This window comes from Gossypium arboreum, chromosome 4 (genome assembly GCF_025698485.1).
Source record: "Gossypium arboreum isolate Shixiya-1 chromosome 4, ASM2569848v2, whole genome shotgun sequence".
Taxonomy (NCBI): Eukaryota; Viridiplantae; Streptophyta; class Magnoliopsida; order Malvales; family Malvaceae; genus Gossypium; species Gossypium arboreum.
Window position 1 is genome coordinate 113,793,950 of NC_069073.1, and position 17,208 is coordinate 113,811,157.

At 31.7% G+C, this 17,208-nt stretch overlaps 2 protein-coding genes across 2 annotated transcripts; one reads left to right on the plus strand and one right to left on the minus strand.

Annotated features, from left to right (window-relative positions):
• Positions 1 to 293: 293 nt before the first annotated feature.
• On the plus strand, positions 294 to 3,261 carry LOC108458264 (uncharacterized). The gene is made up of 2 exons (XM_017757593.2): positions 294 to 544; positions 2,881 to 3,261. Exons 1-2 carry the CDS (start codon positions 407 to 409, stop codon positions 2,977 to 2,979), a joined length of 237 nt encoding a protein of 78 aa, XP_017613082.1. The 5' UTR covers positions 294 to 406; the 3' UTR covers positions 2,980 to 3,261.
• Positions 3,262 to 8,402: 5,141 nt separating this feature from the next.
• Positions 8,403 to 9,880, minus strand: LOC108458012 (NAC domain-containing protein 83-like). Its single transcript, XM_017757241.2, has 3 exons — positions 9,406 to 9,880; positions 9,025 to 9,314; positions 8,403 to 8,933 (listed from the first exon to the last, which is right to left on the minus strand). Exons 1-3 carry the CDS (start codon positions 9,584 to 9,586, stop codon positions 8,640 to 8,642), a joined length of 765 nt encoding a protein of 254 aa, XP_017612730.1. The 5' UTR covers positions 9,587 to 9,880; the 3' UTR covers positions 8,403 to 8,639.
• Between the last annotated feature and the right edge of the window lie 7,328 nt (positions 9,881 to 17,208).

The window sequence follows — 17,208 nt, forward strand, 5'->3', positions numbered from 1 at the left end:
AACAAATACTTCAGAAGAAGGAATTTAAGATTTCAAAAGATTTTTTTGAAAAATATTTTTAGTATAATTTATTTAATATCTTAATAAAAATAATTTGAGAAATTGTGACAAATTATATACTACAATTGGTTCACCATTTCAAAATTTAACACTAGAGATAATGATAGATGGAAATAGAGTTGAAGTACCAAAATAGATATTTTCAAAATAGAAGTGGCACATTAAAAGATTTGTTAAATTATGAGAGCCAAAAACGGAATTATCCCAAATCTTGTTTCTTAAAATTGGGCTCATTATTTTTTGTGGGTGTTAGCAGGGGTGGGGTTTACAGGGGTTTTAGGCCCAGTTTGGAAAATAGGGTAAGAAGTGAGGAAGAGAGCAAGAGGAGCAGCGACCGGCGAGAGAGATGGCAGGAGCGTTTTGGGGAACAAGAGTGATGGAGATAGTGAAGAAGCACGACTCTGGTGGTCTCGTTTGGAAGAGAATTAAGCTCACTTCCACCCGCAAAGCCAACGCCAAGAAGCGTCTCCATCGCGTTTGGCAGGTCCTTATATCCTTCTCTCCTTTTTTTTCTTTTTTTTTTTAATGCCCCAACCTTTCTTCTTCTGGGGTTTTTGTCTTGCGGCTTCATGCTTTATGCTCTCAATTGTTTCACTTAGGTTTTGGGAAGTAGTTAGAATTATAGGGAAAATATGAACTGTGGAAGAAGGTTGTGAACAAGTTCAAGTTAACATTTGATAGCTTATTACATTTAGAGATTAGTTGCAAATTTCGTACCCACAATTAATAGCACAGTCAACCATACATGCTCAAGATAGCTTATAGACTTCAACTTCATTTGGTATAATGTCCTGTTAGTTTAGATTTCATCTTAGGATTATTTACTATTCATGATAAATGTTTTCCTCTTTGCTTTGCGTGTGTGTGTGTGTCCCTTTCCTGTAGCTCTTACAAAACGGTTCTTCCATTTTATGGCCACTGGCATGTGTCTGCTGAAGTTCCGTATGTGTTGTTTTTAAAGGGGTTTTAGCGGTAGCCTCGCATTAGATTGTGTCTAATCAGTGAACTCGAGTTCAGTGGTTTAGAACTATGCAATATGTTATCTGGATTCTGGGTCGGTGTTAGATGCGGGTATGTGCAACTTCAAATATTTTTCTGTGTTTGGAAGATCATACCATCATATCAATGTCCAAATATGTGCCAGATACAATTGTATGATACGGATACTTTAAAGAAAATTAAGAGTCCAGTTAACAGAGCTGAGCACACAGCAAGGGTTAGTTTAATCTTGAGTCTGAAGAGGGGATAGTACAGGATTCAGGCGACCTGGACATTTTTACTTTCTATCTAATGACTTGGTTGGCCAATTGACTGCTGTCATTCTACTTGGTCAAGTTGTAGTTTAAATTTCTCACATTAGGTTGTCTACTTACTATGATTTTATAGTCATGGTGGCACTTGGATAAGAGAATCATCATATATTGTCTTTCGGCCTTTCATTTGCTTGGATCTAAAGACTCCTTGAGTTTTTATCATCTGCTAAAGGGAAATTATTTAATTACAACCATGTAATATTCTGAGAAAAACATTATTTTAGTAATTGACCACTTTTGTAGTGGCCTATGGATGATGGATTCAAATCCCTATTTCATGTTTGCTATTTGTGAAATAGACTTATGACTTAAAACATTATATGAAAGAAACCTAACATTTCTTTTATTTAGCATTGCCACTGGTGGAACTTAGCCTGCCTATATACCAGTTTTTCTTGCCACGAGGTCAGTTTTGTCAAAGGGTGCATGGGGCTCTCTAGGCTTTAGATCTCTTATATTGCCTTAGGCACAAAATGAAGCGCTTGCCTGATTGAAGTCATATTTAAATATATACACATATATTTATGAATACATATTTGTATGCATAAAGTAAGCTTAAATATATAGTCATATATATTGCAATATTTGTGTATAAATAAAATAAGCTTATATATAGTTATGATTTGCCCACCTCATCCCTTAACCATGTGGGCGGGGGTTCGATCCCCCCTCATGAGAATGGAGCACATTTCATGACCAACCGTTTACCGCTTCGGAGTGCACCTGTAGCAAGGGGATTAGTCACTGTTGGTGCCAGCGGTGGATACCCTAGTTATGATCAAATATATATATATAGTTATGATTATAAATTCTAAAGAGTGGTCAAGTTTATTTACAAAACATGCAATTTTTTAGTTGGCCAATATGCTTGATTTCTTACTGTTCTGATATTGTTGAATTCTCACATATCGAGAGGTAGGGGTTTTGATACTATCTTCTTTTTTACTAGTAAAGGTTTATTTAAAAAAGTAAAAAATAAAATAATCAGGCGGGCTTTTCTTTTGCTTATTGCCATACTAAAAAGAGTGCCTAGGTACACCAGGCATGCACTTGATCAAATGCCCTTGCCGGAAAGGGTGTGAGGTGTTTTTGTTGTCTAACGCCAAGGCACTAGGCATGTGCCTTGAATCATTGAGGTCCAGACCTCCAACTGAAAGGCCATTTATAACCATATTTAAGAAAGAAATCAGGTTGTGATATTCTATTTTGCTGTTTGCATTACATTCAGTAACAGTCAGATAACTTCTGTTGCAAGGGGCTTATGAGAATTGAATCGTGATTCCTTTGGCTTTCACGCATCTATGTGCTGCAAAACTCGAATGTTAAAATTACTATAATTGTTTCCTCTTTTGCCTAATTACTCTTTATATGGTATGCCAATGAACTTGCAGATTGTTGATCCTGTAACGTGGGACTCATGGATGATTATATTTTTGCCTAATCATTTTAGATATGATTTTCAAGCCTTGTATATTTTTGAGATATTGGAAATGTTTACTTCTTTCAGAATGAAGCTGTTTTGAGAGCATGCGCAGAACCACCTCCTTCGAAAGCAACGGACGTAGCTGCTGCTGCTGGTGAGAAAGGTGTGGAACAATCAACTTAATGGACAATTAAGGAAGAGTCAACATGAGCCTGAAAGGAAGAAATTGGTGACTCTTTGGGGGTTAATGGTGCAAAATTTTTACAATCTGAGATTTGAAATTTAGTTGTATGGTATCATTGACCATCTCTTTTTTTTTTTTTTTTTATTGTTGTTTAAAGACGATTGTTGTGAGGTGGTGGGTCAATGGGTATAGGCAAACCTTAATCACATATCTCTTATCAGTAGCTGTCCATGAAAAAGAAGAATGCTAAAGTGGTTTGGTTATGATGTGAGGTGAAATAAGGTATCATCATCCTTTACGTTCGACTTGATTGTTTTTAAGGGTTCACTTAAAAGGCTCCCCTTCTTAAAATTCAGCGGCTGCCGGTTTGCCTCTTGTTTCGGCAGCTGACACTTGACAGGGACATTAATAAATTTAAAAAAGAAAAAAGAAACTAGCTTTTGAATGAATTAATTATGGGGCCAAAAATATCAGGGTCGGATCTCTAAATGAGGAGCAAAACCCTTTTTAGGGTTGTTTAGAGGATACTAACTTTTAAGTTTTTTACTACTGGAACCGAGGTTTGGTGGAATAGTAGTGAGATAAGATGGAGAGTGAAAGAAGAGGTGGTCCATTCGGGTAGTTTGAAGACGGATTAGATGGTGGACCCGTAACCCAACCAAAAGAAAAAAAGGGGTTTGAGAAGCCCTACTGCATTGTCTGATATTGACATTTGGGGAATTCTTCTTTCCATACGTCTCTACTCCCCACTTGAAGAATAGATCCTTGAGTTTGCACATTGTTACACGCAACAAATCACATGTCCTTGTTTTACCAATACTTTCCTCATAAATATATATACCTTCTGTCTTGTAATTTGTGTTTGGTTAACGTAGAATCTAAACAGAATGAAGTAGATTGGCATGTTTGTAGGAATTTCATATATAGTATGTGCTTGTATTTGGGGTACTCTTATGAGCATTTGTATGCAGGGTGGAAGCTGTAGATGGCCTCCCTACCCTGTCATAAGAAAAAAAAACATTCATTGTTTTGTTGGCGAGATACCAACCAAGCCTTTCAAAACTCAAATCTAACTTTTGGATTTTGGGGTTCAAAAGTCAGATATGAGATTACATGATGGTTTGTATGAGGACAAGTTGAGTTTGTTTCAAGTGATTGAGTTGAATAAATTCATACGTGAAGCCTGCAAATACTTTTGCTGTTTTTCAATGCGTGGGTGTGTGGGCATGGTCCTCCACAAAGGCCTCCCACGTGATTCACAAATTTGAAGCCCATCTCATCAATCCCACACCACCCATCCTATTTCTTCCCCTTAGTGTTACAAATTAATCAGATATTAACACGGTTAAGAAACTCACCAAATTATTTTTATTATATAATTTTGAAAAAAAAATTATGCTTTAAAATGAAAATAATAATTTCATGATAATTTATAAATTTTTAAAAATAATATCTAAAAACTCTCCCTCACTTATACTCACAGAATTAGACAAGTGTTTTTTTTTTTTTTAACCTCAATCACACATTGTTTTGGTTATAGATTCTTTCTTTCTTTCTTTTCTCTCTCAATTTAGATTTTACATTTTTAATGATTTGATTTTATGTTGTTTCAAATTTAAGAGGTTTTGGTCAACAGTCAATGCTGGTCAATAGTCTCTTAACAACTGCCAATGACCTTGTCATCTATGATATAAGAAAAGTCAAACATGTGGTGTATTTTTATTGGTTGAATGTGCTATTTTCTTTTACCACCATTAACTTTTTGGAACAAAAAATGTAACTGAATAATAATTTAAACATCAAAATGAGACCAAAAAAAAAGTTTAGGTGTGAATAAATAAGTATAGTTCAGGTTAAATTGTGACATACGCCTTTAAATACTCAACTATATTATTTCTTTATTCTTTTCTTAAACTATATTTTCCGAAATTTGTTAAATAATTTATTTATTCATTTTTAAGTGTATTTTCTTAAAACTATTACGCATATCTATATCAAAATAATTATATCATTTTATTAGATCTATAGTAATAATAAAACTTCTGACTAAATTGGTATTATGAGTTAATTAAACATCAATTTCATTAAAAATAATTAAATTATCAATACACTCTAACATGAAAAACGTACTAATAAATTAATCTTCTCAAAGTTTAAGTTTTAAAAATGATATTATTAAGAGGAACAAATGATAAATTTTAAAAAGAATTAATCTTTATGAATTATAAAATAATCATATTCGCATGAGTCTATTAATAATATAATTTTGTACATGCATGTATCGAATTTTTATTTAATACATGCATACATTTTTTTAATGAATGACATCACCTGATTCATTGGTGCTATATAGATTACACAAATTGTAAATTCAATATAAATATAAATCCTACCTTTATCTAGATTTATAAAATTATAGTGATTTTTAAATTCTAATTTTTATTTTTCAAAATATAATAAAAATATGTATTATTCTACAATCAAGTGGTTTTGTTTCAGTTACAACGTCAGTTGCATTTTCAAATATAGTTAGAAACTCAATCAAATTTGTCTTATTTGTGTTTATTTTTCTTTTATCCAAGACAGTATGTATTTTGATTTATGGATTTTGGAAATTTCTTGTGGCCAGGATCGAATCAGCAAGAATCGAATGTTATTTTAACTCTTGAATTTTATAAAAACATCAAATTTGATCTTAATCATTATGAAGATAATCGAAGATTTTTTTATGTGAATACTTATGGAAAGTATGATTACAGTTTATCAAGCTACGCTTAAACTTTATTCAATTTAGAATATAAGTGTGAGGTTGTTAAATAGTGAATGTATAATATTTCAATAATAATTTATACCTGTTAAAGGATAATGAATTATCTTTCTCGACAATAAGATAAGACTCCAAACGACACAAATAAATTACTGTGTTTATCTCTGTTTTTTTCCTACAATTGTCACGTAATTCAGTTACAACTTATCCTTAGTAAAAATTTTAATTCAATATATAAATTTATATCTATAACCTTGTATAAAAGCCACTGCATTGTTAGTATATTTTATTGCTTGGTCCTTTCACCATCATACGAAATATTTGTAACTATAATCTTCAATATATATTTATTAATTAAAATTAAATGTATTGAAAAAGAAAAACATGTACATAAATGTGTTGCGTAAAGAAGTGCAATAGCGTGAGATGATCTAATAACCCATTTTCCGCATTTGCTTATCTTAGTGAGCTCCGTAGGATAGGAAGCTGATGGAATTTTTATTTTTATTTTAATACTATCATTCATTATTATTTTTAACTTGAATTTCAGTCAAAAATAATTTTGGACCAATCCAGTCTTCTTCACTAGGTTTATTTATTATATTAAAATATATTATAAAATCTTTATATTCTTCCTAAATTTTAAAATTATTTTGTTACTTAAGCTTCATTACAAGATCATTTTGTTTAGTTACATTGCTATTGAGTAAATGTTTTTATTTAATTTTAAAATGTCACACTAACAAATTTAACCGTATAAATAATTGGGTCTAAATTTTGAAATCTAAAAAGTAAAAAGATTAAATGCTTGAAAATAAAAATATGACGACTGAATTTCAAATTTATGAATAATACAAAGACTCATTACATATTCTTAACTAAATCCAACTCAACTAACTAATCAATCGAAGCAATAAAATTTTGAATCTATACACTCAAAGCCCGAATGTCAACATTGTTAAAAACTTCGTTAACGAATTGAAAAATATTTCATTATTAATTTTAAAAAATAAAAGTATATATTAATTAAGAAAATAATTGAAATGATTGACTCATTCAATAACTTGTTAAAGTTTAAATTGCACTATTTTTTTCCCCAAAACCAAATTACAGACTTACCTCATCAATCATCCCTCTCATATATTAAACTTGGATTGTGTTGTTTTTGCCTTGCCTGTTATGGCATTGCACTCAATTATGGAGATAGTGAAGATATATATAATTTTATGCCGCCCTCAGCCTGTGTGGCATCCACTTGGCGATCACACAAAGCTCCATCGCCCACTGTTCAAGCTTTCAGGTTATTTAATTTTATATTGTTTTATAATAATATTTTGGCTCAACAAGTCATGGATGATTACCATAATTGATAACTTGTATTTTCGGCTTAGGTTTATGGGGTTTAATTAATCAGGAGTGAGTCAACAATAAAAGGGGACATCCTCCTTTGCATGCAAGACACGTGTGCTACACAACAGCAAAGCTGCTCCTTAGTCCTCCCTTCTTTCACAAAATCAATTATTCCAAAAAGTACTACTCATAAAAGGAGACTACTGCCCCCTAAAAGAAAATACAATAAGTTATTTCTGTTAAGTATTTCACCATTTTTACAGTAAAAATTAATGCAGTTAATAGAATAACTAGCATATTATATGTAGCTCATTTTAATGTATATAGATTAATTTTTGACAATAAGAATAAATTTGAATTAACTTTTTAATAAAAAGATTGATTTACTCTTTGATATAATATATAGAGACTAATTTATCTATTTTTAATAAAAGAGACAAAATATAATTTTACTTCCAATGCCTCCATTAAACTTTTACCATACTGCAGGGTAGGTGCACAATAGTGGGAGAATCTTACTGTTGAAATCCAATTGAGCTACAAAATTTCGAAGCATGAGAATATTTTTCTATTGTGTACCAAGTTAAATGAGGGTCACCATTTCTTTACCTACAAGTAATACTTAAATGGCGATACGTAGAAAGGAGGTGGAAAAATCTTGAGAGTTTCAAGTTTAAGTTTTATGAATAAAAGGATCTAGTATATCATTAACAATTTAGTCTCCTTACTTCCACCAACTAGTCTTTTAATTTCAAAGTTTTTAGTTAACCCTGTTTGCCTACAACCTTGGACCTACACAAACTTCCCTGTTCATTGTATTGATTTGAAAAAATTAAGATCCGAATGTCAGTTTCTGGGCACAAGAGTTGGTTGGCTCATCTTTCAATGATATTATACTGGAATGGAGTGTCGATGAAGGAATATGAGAACTAGGTGCCGCCGTTTCAGATTTCTTTTTGGTGAAGATTCTGACCATGGTGAAGTAGTGGATGTCAATGGGAATTGGGTTCTTTTTCTTTTCAAGTGACTACAAACTCGCCCAATGCTGATTTGCAAAGATCTTATGCCTTATTCTCGTGCTTCTCAAAAAGATTTCAGCTTTTGCTAAAGTTCTCATATTTATTACTGTATGCCTTTTTCTTTTTCTGCATTTCCTTCTTTTAAAAACCATTAGCCTTTTTTACCTAGCTTTACAATGCTCATGTGCAAATCAAAGTAAAGTTGACCATAAATGAGGTACCAAAAGGAGGCTAATATCACTAACTTGATAACATTTAGAGATTACATTAAAAGGGGATAACCATGTTTTATAACACAGTTTGCTCTTTCATTTAATAGTTAATGCCGAATTCTTTCTCTTCCTTATAATCACAGACAAAGAGACACAAAGACATAAATTACCAAACACTAGACTAGTTTTTCTTTTCTTTTCTTTTCTTTGAAGATGTTACACTGATTGGCTAATCAGAATCCGAGCTACTGGTACAGGCAGGAAAAGAGAGAGAGAAAAAAAAAAAAAAAAAGGGTGTGAACTGTGACTTTTTAGGGTTTTCTTCTGAAATAAGGAAAACTATTGCAACAACTGCTTTCCTCGTGGTCATCCGTGTCATTATTTGAAACTTGGGTGATCCCACTGGAGACAGATGACGAGGAAGAAGGGGCTAGGTTTAAGTCAGTCCTGTCTTTGGTCAGGAAATCATAGAAGACAGGCTTGCTTGTCCTTAATTTACCAATTCTTTGGTTGCAAGATTGCAGGCCTTCTTCATCGTTTTTAGCACTTCTTTTCTTCAAGAATATGCGGCACAGCACCCAATTTTCCATCGGCACCACATTGTTCTGCACAGATTTTTTAATACAAAATCAATGATTTTGCTTTGACCAACACATACAGGCATAATGAAAGCAACAATGTAATATGGCAATTGACCTGAGTTTGGTTCTTCTTATTGGGTGGGGCATTGGAAGCAGCTGTCTCGGTGCTAACAACACGATATTCATGCATAATCCAATCAGTCCTACATCCATTTGGGGCTTTTCCTCTATAAAAAACCAGAGTTTTCTTCATACCCACAGCTTGGTTGCTCCTAGATGTTACAATTTGTTTGTCGATTCCAGTTGCTTTCCAGTAACCTGAAATTGTGGCTCTGTTTGATCTATTGGTATTAGGATACTTGGCTTCTCTAGTGCTGAAAAAATACCTCTCCTGCTCCAAATCACCTGCTCAACCACACAAACGAAACATTCAGAAAAAAAAAATCTAATTTTTGGTCCCAAAAGATTTGGTGGTAAATGAGAAATTAAAATCAACCTGGCAAATCCCAAGGATCAGCTTTACAAACATCGACTTCGGGTATGATAGAGGCAGGCAAAGGGCAAGCAAGCACTTTTCGTCTCAAGTACTGAACCACTAACTCTTCATCCGTAGGATGGAAACGAAAGCCAGGAGGCAATCTCAGCACACCATTCTTTACAAAATTAAGCTTCTCCATCTTCAACACAGTTGGTGATATGAGAGAGAGAGAGAGGGGTGGTGAGTAATTGAGAGGGAAAAGTGTGGCGTCTTTATAGAAGGGTAATGGTGGGGGGGTTCTTAAGAGGCGAATAGAATAAGGAGGGCAGGGGATCCAATTGGCGTAAACTAGACTCAATCTCTTTTTTGACGCTATTTTAACAAAAAACGTTTAAGCAAGTTTAAAATCGAAATGGTTGAAGTTATTGAATTTAAAGCACAAGTGAAAGCGTCTAAAGTTGGAAGCCTAGTTTACTTCGACTTCCTCCCTATGCGTATGGGATTAACCGTAGCTGTTTCCAATTATTTACTCATTTACCTAAACGTACATCTGTGATCTGTGGGGGCAGTTTCAAAATCCCATTTCTTCACTTCACTTTGTTTTTGAGTTACGGGAATAAGAGATATCTTTTACGTATTTATTTCTCAAACATTCTTTCATAATCTTCGTAATTTGAGTTATGGTTTAATTCACTCAAAAAAATAAAATATTTAATTTTAAAAAATTTAAGAGATTTTGTGTTTGATTGGACGACTATGTTATCCTCCTTGCGGAAAGTTTGGAGGATGGGAGGGGTAGTTTGGTCAAGAAAAATCAGGTGGGTCTTTCGGTAAATGTATGAAAATAAAGTGGTCGGACATACATGCCCTCCTAATTAAGGATCGAAAGGGGTGAAGTCAGGTCGATGTCATTATGGTTACAGCTGGAGCTCACCCAAAGACATTATAATGGGTGCGGTAATGAAAGTACGCAAGTACCCTTCACAAAACCCCTTTTATAGACAAGGCAACCACTCGTCGGGCATGCATCGCAGGGGACAACATATTGTTAGCCGTTGGTTTCTGGATACAGCAAAATCTCAACATCTTTTCTATCCTTTTGCCCTCTTTCCTTCTACTTATTACATAAAATCAAAGGTTTCATTCGTAATTTCACTCTTAAATTATATCTCAATTTTTTAAAATATTTTAAATTCACCCTTAAAGTTTTTCTAAAATAGAAATAAAATTAATAATTTATTAGATATTATAGTAATTTTAAATCCATGACTCGAAAATGAACAAAATTTTCCACAATATCAGTAAGTAGACTTATTTGTAAAAACATTAGATAAATAAATGTGAGGATGTATTATTTTTATATTATAATAAAAAAAAAAGAAAAGAAAATGAAATTTGCTACGTGATGAAGGCAGCAACAATGAGAATTATGAAGCAAAGTGGAGGCTTCAATTGTTTGATATAATTATTAGTGCATGTTTATCGTATGTAGGCGGAGACGATTACTTGTGCCAATGGGATATATATCTTTCAAAAAAAAAAAATTAAAAATAAGCCGTCTTGTCCCCCAAAACAAATATCTTCTTCACTCATTCTATTATTTTTTTCCCACCATATACTATATTTTTAAGTGAAAACGATGTACAATTTTGTTTAAGTGAAATATGTTAGTAGCTTTCAGTAATAATTACTTATTATTTTAAATTATAAGTTATTTTAAAATGATGATGTGTCATTTAATATATTATTACTGCATTGAGTATAAATTAATATATATATATATATATATATTTTAAAGACAACGTTAGGTGATTAAAAATTTTAGTATGAAAATTTATATGCTTAATATTGATTGTTTTAATTATAAATTTGATTACCATGTTGATGTTGTTAAATATAAATATTTTTACAATGATTTTTTGCATTTTATGTTATTAATTAATGGTATATTTTAATCTAAATATACAAAAATCAAAGTGTTAAGTTTAAAATTATTATAAAACTTAAAAGTAAATATTTTAAACAATGTTGAAAGTAATAATAAATAAATTAATTTGAATTATTTTGTTATTTACTATTTAAAGGATAGTTTAATCTTAAATAAAATTATAAAATTTAATCATTGTAATTTTTAAGTGATAAGTTACTTAGTATGTACTTTGCTTTTCAATTAATTAAAAAAATCTATTAAGTGAATTTTAATGTCAATATCAAAGTAAATAAAAAATAAATTAATTAGGGCGTTGGCATTGTTGACAGAGGCTAAAGCCTTGTGTCTTATAGTATTGAAGTTTGAATTCCTTCATGCACATTTGTCATATGTGATTTTAGTTTGATTGATGGATTTTGTGCGAGATTATTTTAATTGTGTATTACAATAATTTGATTTTATTTTATAATTATTCAAAAACATGTATATTTGTAATTGTATTATAATTATATTATAATTGTGTGTTATAATAATTTGATTTTATTTTATAATTATTCAAAAACATGTATATTTGTAATTGTATTATAATTATATTAAAAACGATCCATGAAAATTTTTCAATGCATTGCTTTTTTTCTTAGAATAACCAAATAAGCCTTAGCCTCGTTTGACATTACATTTGGAGGTGGAAAATTATTTTTCAACCCAAAGAAATGTCCAACACTTGGCTTTTGTGGTTAAAAGAAGGTAAAAATTAGAGTTTAGGTGCTTTTGATTTTTGTGTTTGAAAATGTAAATTATCAAAATGTTATTATTTATATTAATTATTTAAAATACATTTCAAAATTTAGATTACTTTATTTATATTTTATGTATTATTATATTAAATAATTTAACTATTATTTAAAATTATGATTATCAGTATATTAAATTATTTACATATTATTTATTATTATATTTAAAATTTAAAATATTTCACTTGTAATTACATTTACAAATAATTTATTAATTATTAAAAATATTTAAAATGTATATTCTAAGTATAATTATATTAATTTATTTAAATTAATTAATTTTTAATTTTAATATCATATCTAAAATGAATCTTTAAATTAACAAATCACACTTTTTTACAACGCTTTCTTGGAGCATTTCTGTAAACTAAATTTTTTCAAACTAAACTTTGCCAAATTACCCTTTAATAAGGTAATTATAATTAAGTATAAACAAGAATATCACAAAAATTGTGGGGAATAGATAAGTTGGTGACAGACAAAATCAGTTAGAAAACAAAAAACTAGTTGTGGAGTGACGATCCGGACGAAGGGAGAAGACCAAGACGATGATAAAAATGAATAAAAGAGATGCTGCTGGTTTCTATGGTGAGGGAGAGGGGTCCTTGAAATTGACAATGTCGCTCTTTTGACATTTGCTATCCTATTGTCTGTCAGTTTCTTTTTCTTTAAGGATGATAATAAGATATTAAATTGAGTGGCAAGAATGGTAAAAAGTGGAATTGTATTTTTATTTTTAGGTAAATTAATATTCATGTATTAGATAAAAAAATAAATTATACGTGGAAAAAAAAATAAAAAATAAGGAGGGGGTAAAGTGGTCATAAAAAGTCATATGGGATGCCTTGTAAAGGAGGGGGCAAGGCAACGACGTCAGAGAAAGGGGTAACGGAGAAAAGTGGGAGCTTTCAACTTCAAATGTGACGGATTACCCCATTTCCAAAGATTTCCTAAATCTTTCTTTCTTGTCTCACTATTTTGGATGAGATGCATCTATTTACTCTCTCTCAATAATGCTAAGGATGGAATCTCGCTGTGAAAATGACAAATATGCCCTCCCAAAGTTGTTTGCTGTTTGCTTCCTCCCCCATTTCTCTCTTTTCCTAATGCCAGCAATTGAAGTTTTGTGCAGGGTGTAGGGTTAGTTTGGGGATAAAAGCGAGGTAGCGTGGGGACAGTTGAGATTTAGTTAAACCGGAGCCTCTAACATTGACAAATGAAGAAAAGGGGCGTTTCCGTAGGGCGAAGAGAATGTCCTTTTCCACATTTCATCCATTTGTGTTGCCAGGACACAACTGGAAAATGCAAATTATATAAATATATTCGAAAAGAAAAAAGAAAGAGAGAATCCACAAGCGAATGCTCCTACCCCACTTCTGTCTTGTATAATATAATATAAATAATGGAAGAAAAATATGGGTTTCGTAATAAGCCAAGTTGCGGCTCTGATTTTGGCTTTCGAATTTTCCTTTTTATTAATTTGGCTTGGGTTTGGGTTCGGGGTTGAGTCAAAGAAGATTGCGTGTGCGTGTGGGGGTTGAAGAGGGTTTTAAGGAGTAAGAAAGAAACGTCAAAGGCTGCAATTATTGTATTTTTGAGTAAAATATGTTGTTCACTGGAATATGTCTTTCTACTCTCTCCTAAATATCTTTTACATTATATTTCCCCCTTTCCCCCTTTTCCTTTCTTCCTATCAACCCAAATTAAACCCCTATTTACCAGATTTCACACAAACCTAACCTTCCATCACGTTCACATCTCCAAAGTAATTGCTTTTTAGATCACATGGGTTTCTTTACAAAAAAAAAAAAAAACACTACTTAAAAGGTATAGATTTCTTCTATTTTTTAATTATTTAAAATTATGTAGCACGAGTTATTAATATTCTTTTTTAACTTCAGCAACAAGTTATAACCCTTCAACACATCATCTTAAATTACTTTGAAAAGCAGGAGAAATTAGAAAGTCGTGCAGAGCATCAAAGCTTGCACAGCAAGAGTTACACAAAAAACCAATTTGAAACACCCTTAATTATCCCTCCACATCATACTTAAAATAGTGATTAAACACTAAAGTTTGCCTTAAGTCGTACCATCAAATATTGAACATGAAAAAATAAATAAACCATTTGTTAATGTCTGTGTAATTATTATATGATAAGAAATTGAATAAAATGATGTTAGCGTTAGTGCTTAAAAGCCCTTTATGTCAATCATTTATGTATAATGCCCCCTTTCTCCTTTTTCTTTAGGCATCATTTGTCTTTGCCCTTTTAAATAAAAATGCTACTCTCTTTATTCCACACTTTGCTACTTATTCCATAATTTGGAATCCTCTTTTTTTTTTTAAAATTAAATAAATAAAGATGAAATTATGCCTATCAAAAGGAATTTCTAGAAACAAATTAAGCAGGGTGTAGTAATTTCAAAAGCAACCAATGTATGTAAACATTTCAAAGTTGACCTAAGGCAGCACATTTTCTTGAGTTTAAAGCCAATTTTGTCAAATTAATTGCGGCCTCAAGCAATACATCCAAATGGAACACATGTATTATCCTTAAAATATATATATATATATATTTAAATTTTTACGATATTCGATAATTACATTAGATATTAAAAGAAATTCCTAACTCAAATTCGAATTAAAAAGGGGATTGGAGAGAGCTGCGAAACATGATTAAATTGAGACTAAGACAACAAATAGAGAGACTTAAACCTCTCCTACTTGACTACGTAACCGGATGAAACAGACGGGTGGTGAGAGTGAGGTTTGTGGCTTAGGCAGGCCATTTAGGTATCTGTGTCGGGTGCAACCCAGCAACTTGCATGTTCCCAACCCTTTAGAAATGTGCAAATTTCATTGCTATCTTGGGATATAATGAGTCAATTCCTGAATTGTTATTTTCATTAAATACACCTACTTTTCTTCTTCTTATTATGTATCTATTTAAATAAGAATCCCCCTCCTGGATAACAGTTTTATACGTATACGGACGGATTTTTTTGACCAATATGTAATTTGGTTTCTACTCTAATTGATATTACAATTGTAGTTAGCTTCTGAAATATGTAACTTTAATACAAAATTAGTTTAAATATTTTCTTTTTTACAAAAGACTTTGGAATTTATGGATGTTAATTAATTCACCATCCTACTTCTGTATTGAGTTCCACTTTGGGAAATGAAGGAATTTCCTTACAGGAGCTGGCAAATAAAGCATGGGAAGTTATAATTAGTAGCATAACTATAAAAATATTGTTATTTCAATAGGCAACCATGGCTGGTCCATGGGTAGATACAGTTCAGCACTTGAGCTAATAATATATTTATTCAAGCAGCAGCAGGTCTTGTTTGGATGTTGGAACCCAACAAACTTTCATCCCATCTACAAAATTCTCAAATTTGTTAAAGAACCTATACCTAGTCCCAGTACTATAGTCAAATTTACACGATTTAACTTCCTAGGCTAGATTAGGGGTGAGCACATAATTACAATCAAGTTACTCCAATTAATCAATGCAATTTGATTGATTTAGTTTGGTTCTAATTTTAATTTATTAAGAGAATTAATTTAAATAAATTAACTCGATTAGTTATACAAGAGTCGATAGTGAATAAAGTCACGCCTATATGCATTAAAAAAAAAAAACATTTACTATCCCAACATTTGGGCCAAAATAATAATAATAAAACCCAATATGTGATTTTCCCACGGCATCCATTACCACAATCACGTTCAATTTTAGATGGATATTAATTTTACTATGAAAGGGAGAGTTCATACCCCTAAAAGAACACACTCCCTATAAAGCACCTCTAATCCTCCTAACAGTACAATTTAACTGCAACTCCTTGGTAGTAAAAAAGTACGAAGCACAAAACGAAAGCCCTATGTTTCCACATAAGTTCACACAACACGACAATAACAAGTAGTGGATAGTTATAGGACCATTATAACATATAAATAAGCAGGAGGCCCCAGTTCTCAATTGCAGACTGAAATGCAGTGCAGTAGTTGTCACGTCTCAAACCCCTTCTTCTTCTTCTTCTTCTTCTTCGTCTTCTTTATCAATTAACTTTTACACCTTTTCTGACACATCACGCTCCACCAATCCCAGATGATTTGGCTTTTGCCTTATCTGATTTGGAACCCAGTTTTCACTCCATATTTACATATATGTTTCTGTTTCATTCTCATACACATATAATTTGCCTTGTGATATCTCCTCTTTAACAAGCTACTCCATGCCCAAAAAGCATTGCCTCCTCTACCTGCCTCTAGCAAAGACCTATGGGGAATGACATTTGCCTTTTAAGAACTGCCCAAGTTGAAACTTTGAATTAGCTTCCAAGGGGGAAAAAATAACTAAAAAGATGGTTCCATGGAATAAAGGAACAGAAGAGTGTTTGGTAGGATAGAAAATCCTCACTTGTTAAAAAATTTAGTTATAAAATGCATCCAATTTCTGACTTTCATTAAATATGTGTGGATGCAAGAGGAACCATGTTTGTAAATGTTTTCTGGCATGGGGTAGAGTGAGTGCAGGATTGAAGAGGAAGTTGAGATAGGCTAATGGGTAAAGGTCTAATTGGGTTTTTTTGGCTGCTAAGGGATCACAACAATGATCCAAACTGTGTTATAGAATAAGCCCAAAGCGTCAAGAAAAAGACCAAAACCAATAATACAAATATAAATTTACCATTTTTTTATCTTATGCTATGGAGCATCCGTTATTGTAAAAATTATATTTATAAAAGCAGAGTGAAGTTTTTTTACATTTGCAATTAAATTAAGAGTTTGATAACTATATTATAGGGTGTAGTAAAAAAAATAAAAAAATAATTATCTAAATAAATGTGACACTTTCACACCCTCAACTAATTTGTAGAGTCTAAAAATTCCATTGGCAGTGTATCAAATAATTATCCTAAAGATGAGTAATCGGTACATTGATACTGTACTTTTTTTATTTCACAAATAACTTTAAAAAATCGACATGCGTCTTTTTTTTAAAAATCTGTATTTTTAACATTTTATTATACCTTTAAATGACACTTGTTCACCCCTAATCTTATTTGTAAAGTCTAAAAACT

What these genes read in the sequence shown, in the direction of transcription:
- LOC108458264 (XM_017757593.2), top strand. Translation starts at nt 407, where the DNA reads ATGGCAGGAGCGTTTTGGGGAACAAGAGTGATGGAGATAGTGAAGAAG. An exon ending in GTCTCCATCGCGTTTGGCAG is followed by an intron (nt 545 to 2,880) that starts GTCCTTATATCC and finishes TACTTCTTTCAG; the next exon opens with AATGAAGCTGTTTTGAGAGC.
- LOC108458012 (XM_017757241.2), bottom strand. Translation starts at nt 9,586, where the DNA reads ATGGAGAAGCTTAATTTTGTAAAGAATGGTGTGCTGAGATTGCCTCCT. An exon ending in TGATCCTTGGGATTTGCCAG is followed by an intron (nt 9,315 to 9,405) that starts GTTGATTTTAAT and finishes GTGGTTGAGCAG; the next exon opens with GTGATTTGGAGCAGGAGAGG. An exon ending in ATAAGAAGAACCAAACTCAG is followed by an intron (nt 8,934 to 9,024) that starts GTCAATTGCCAT and finishes AAATCTGTGCAG; the next exon opens with AACAATGTGGTGCCGATGGA.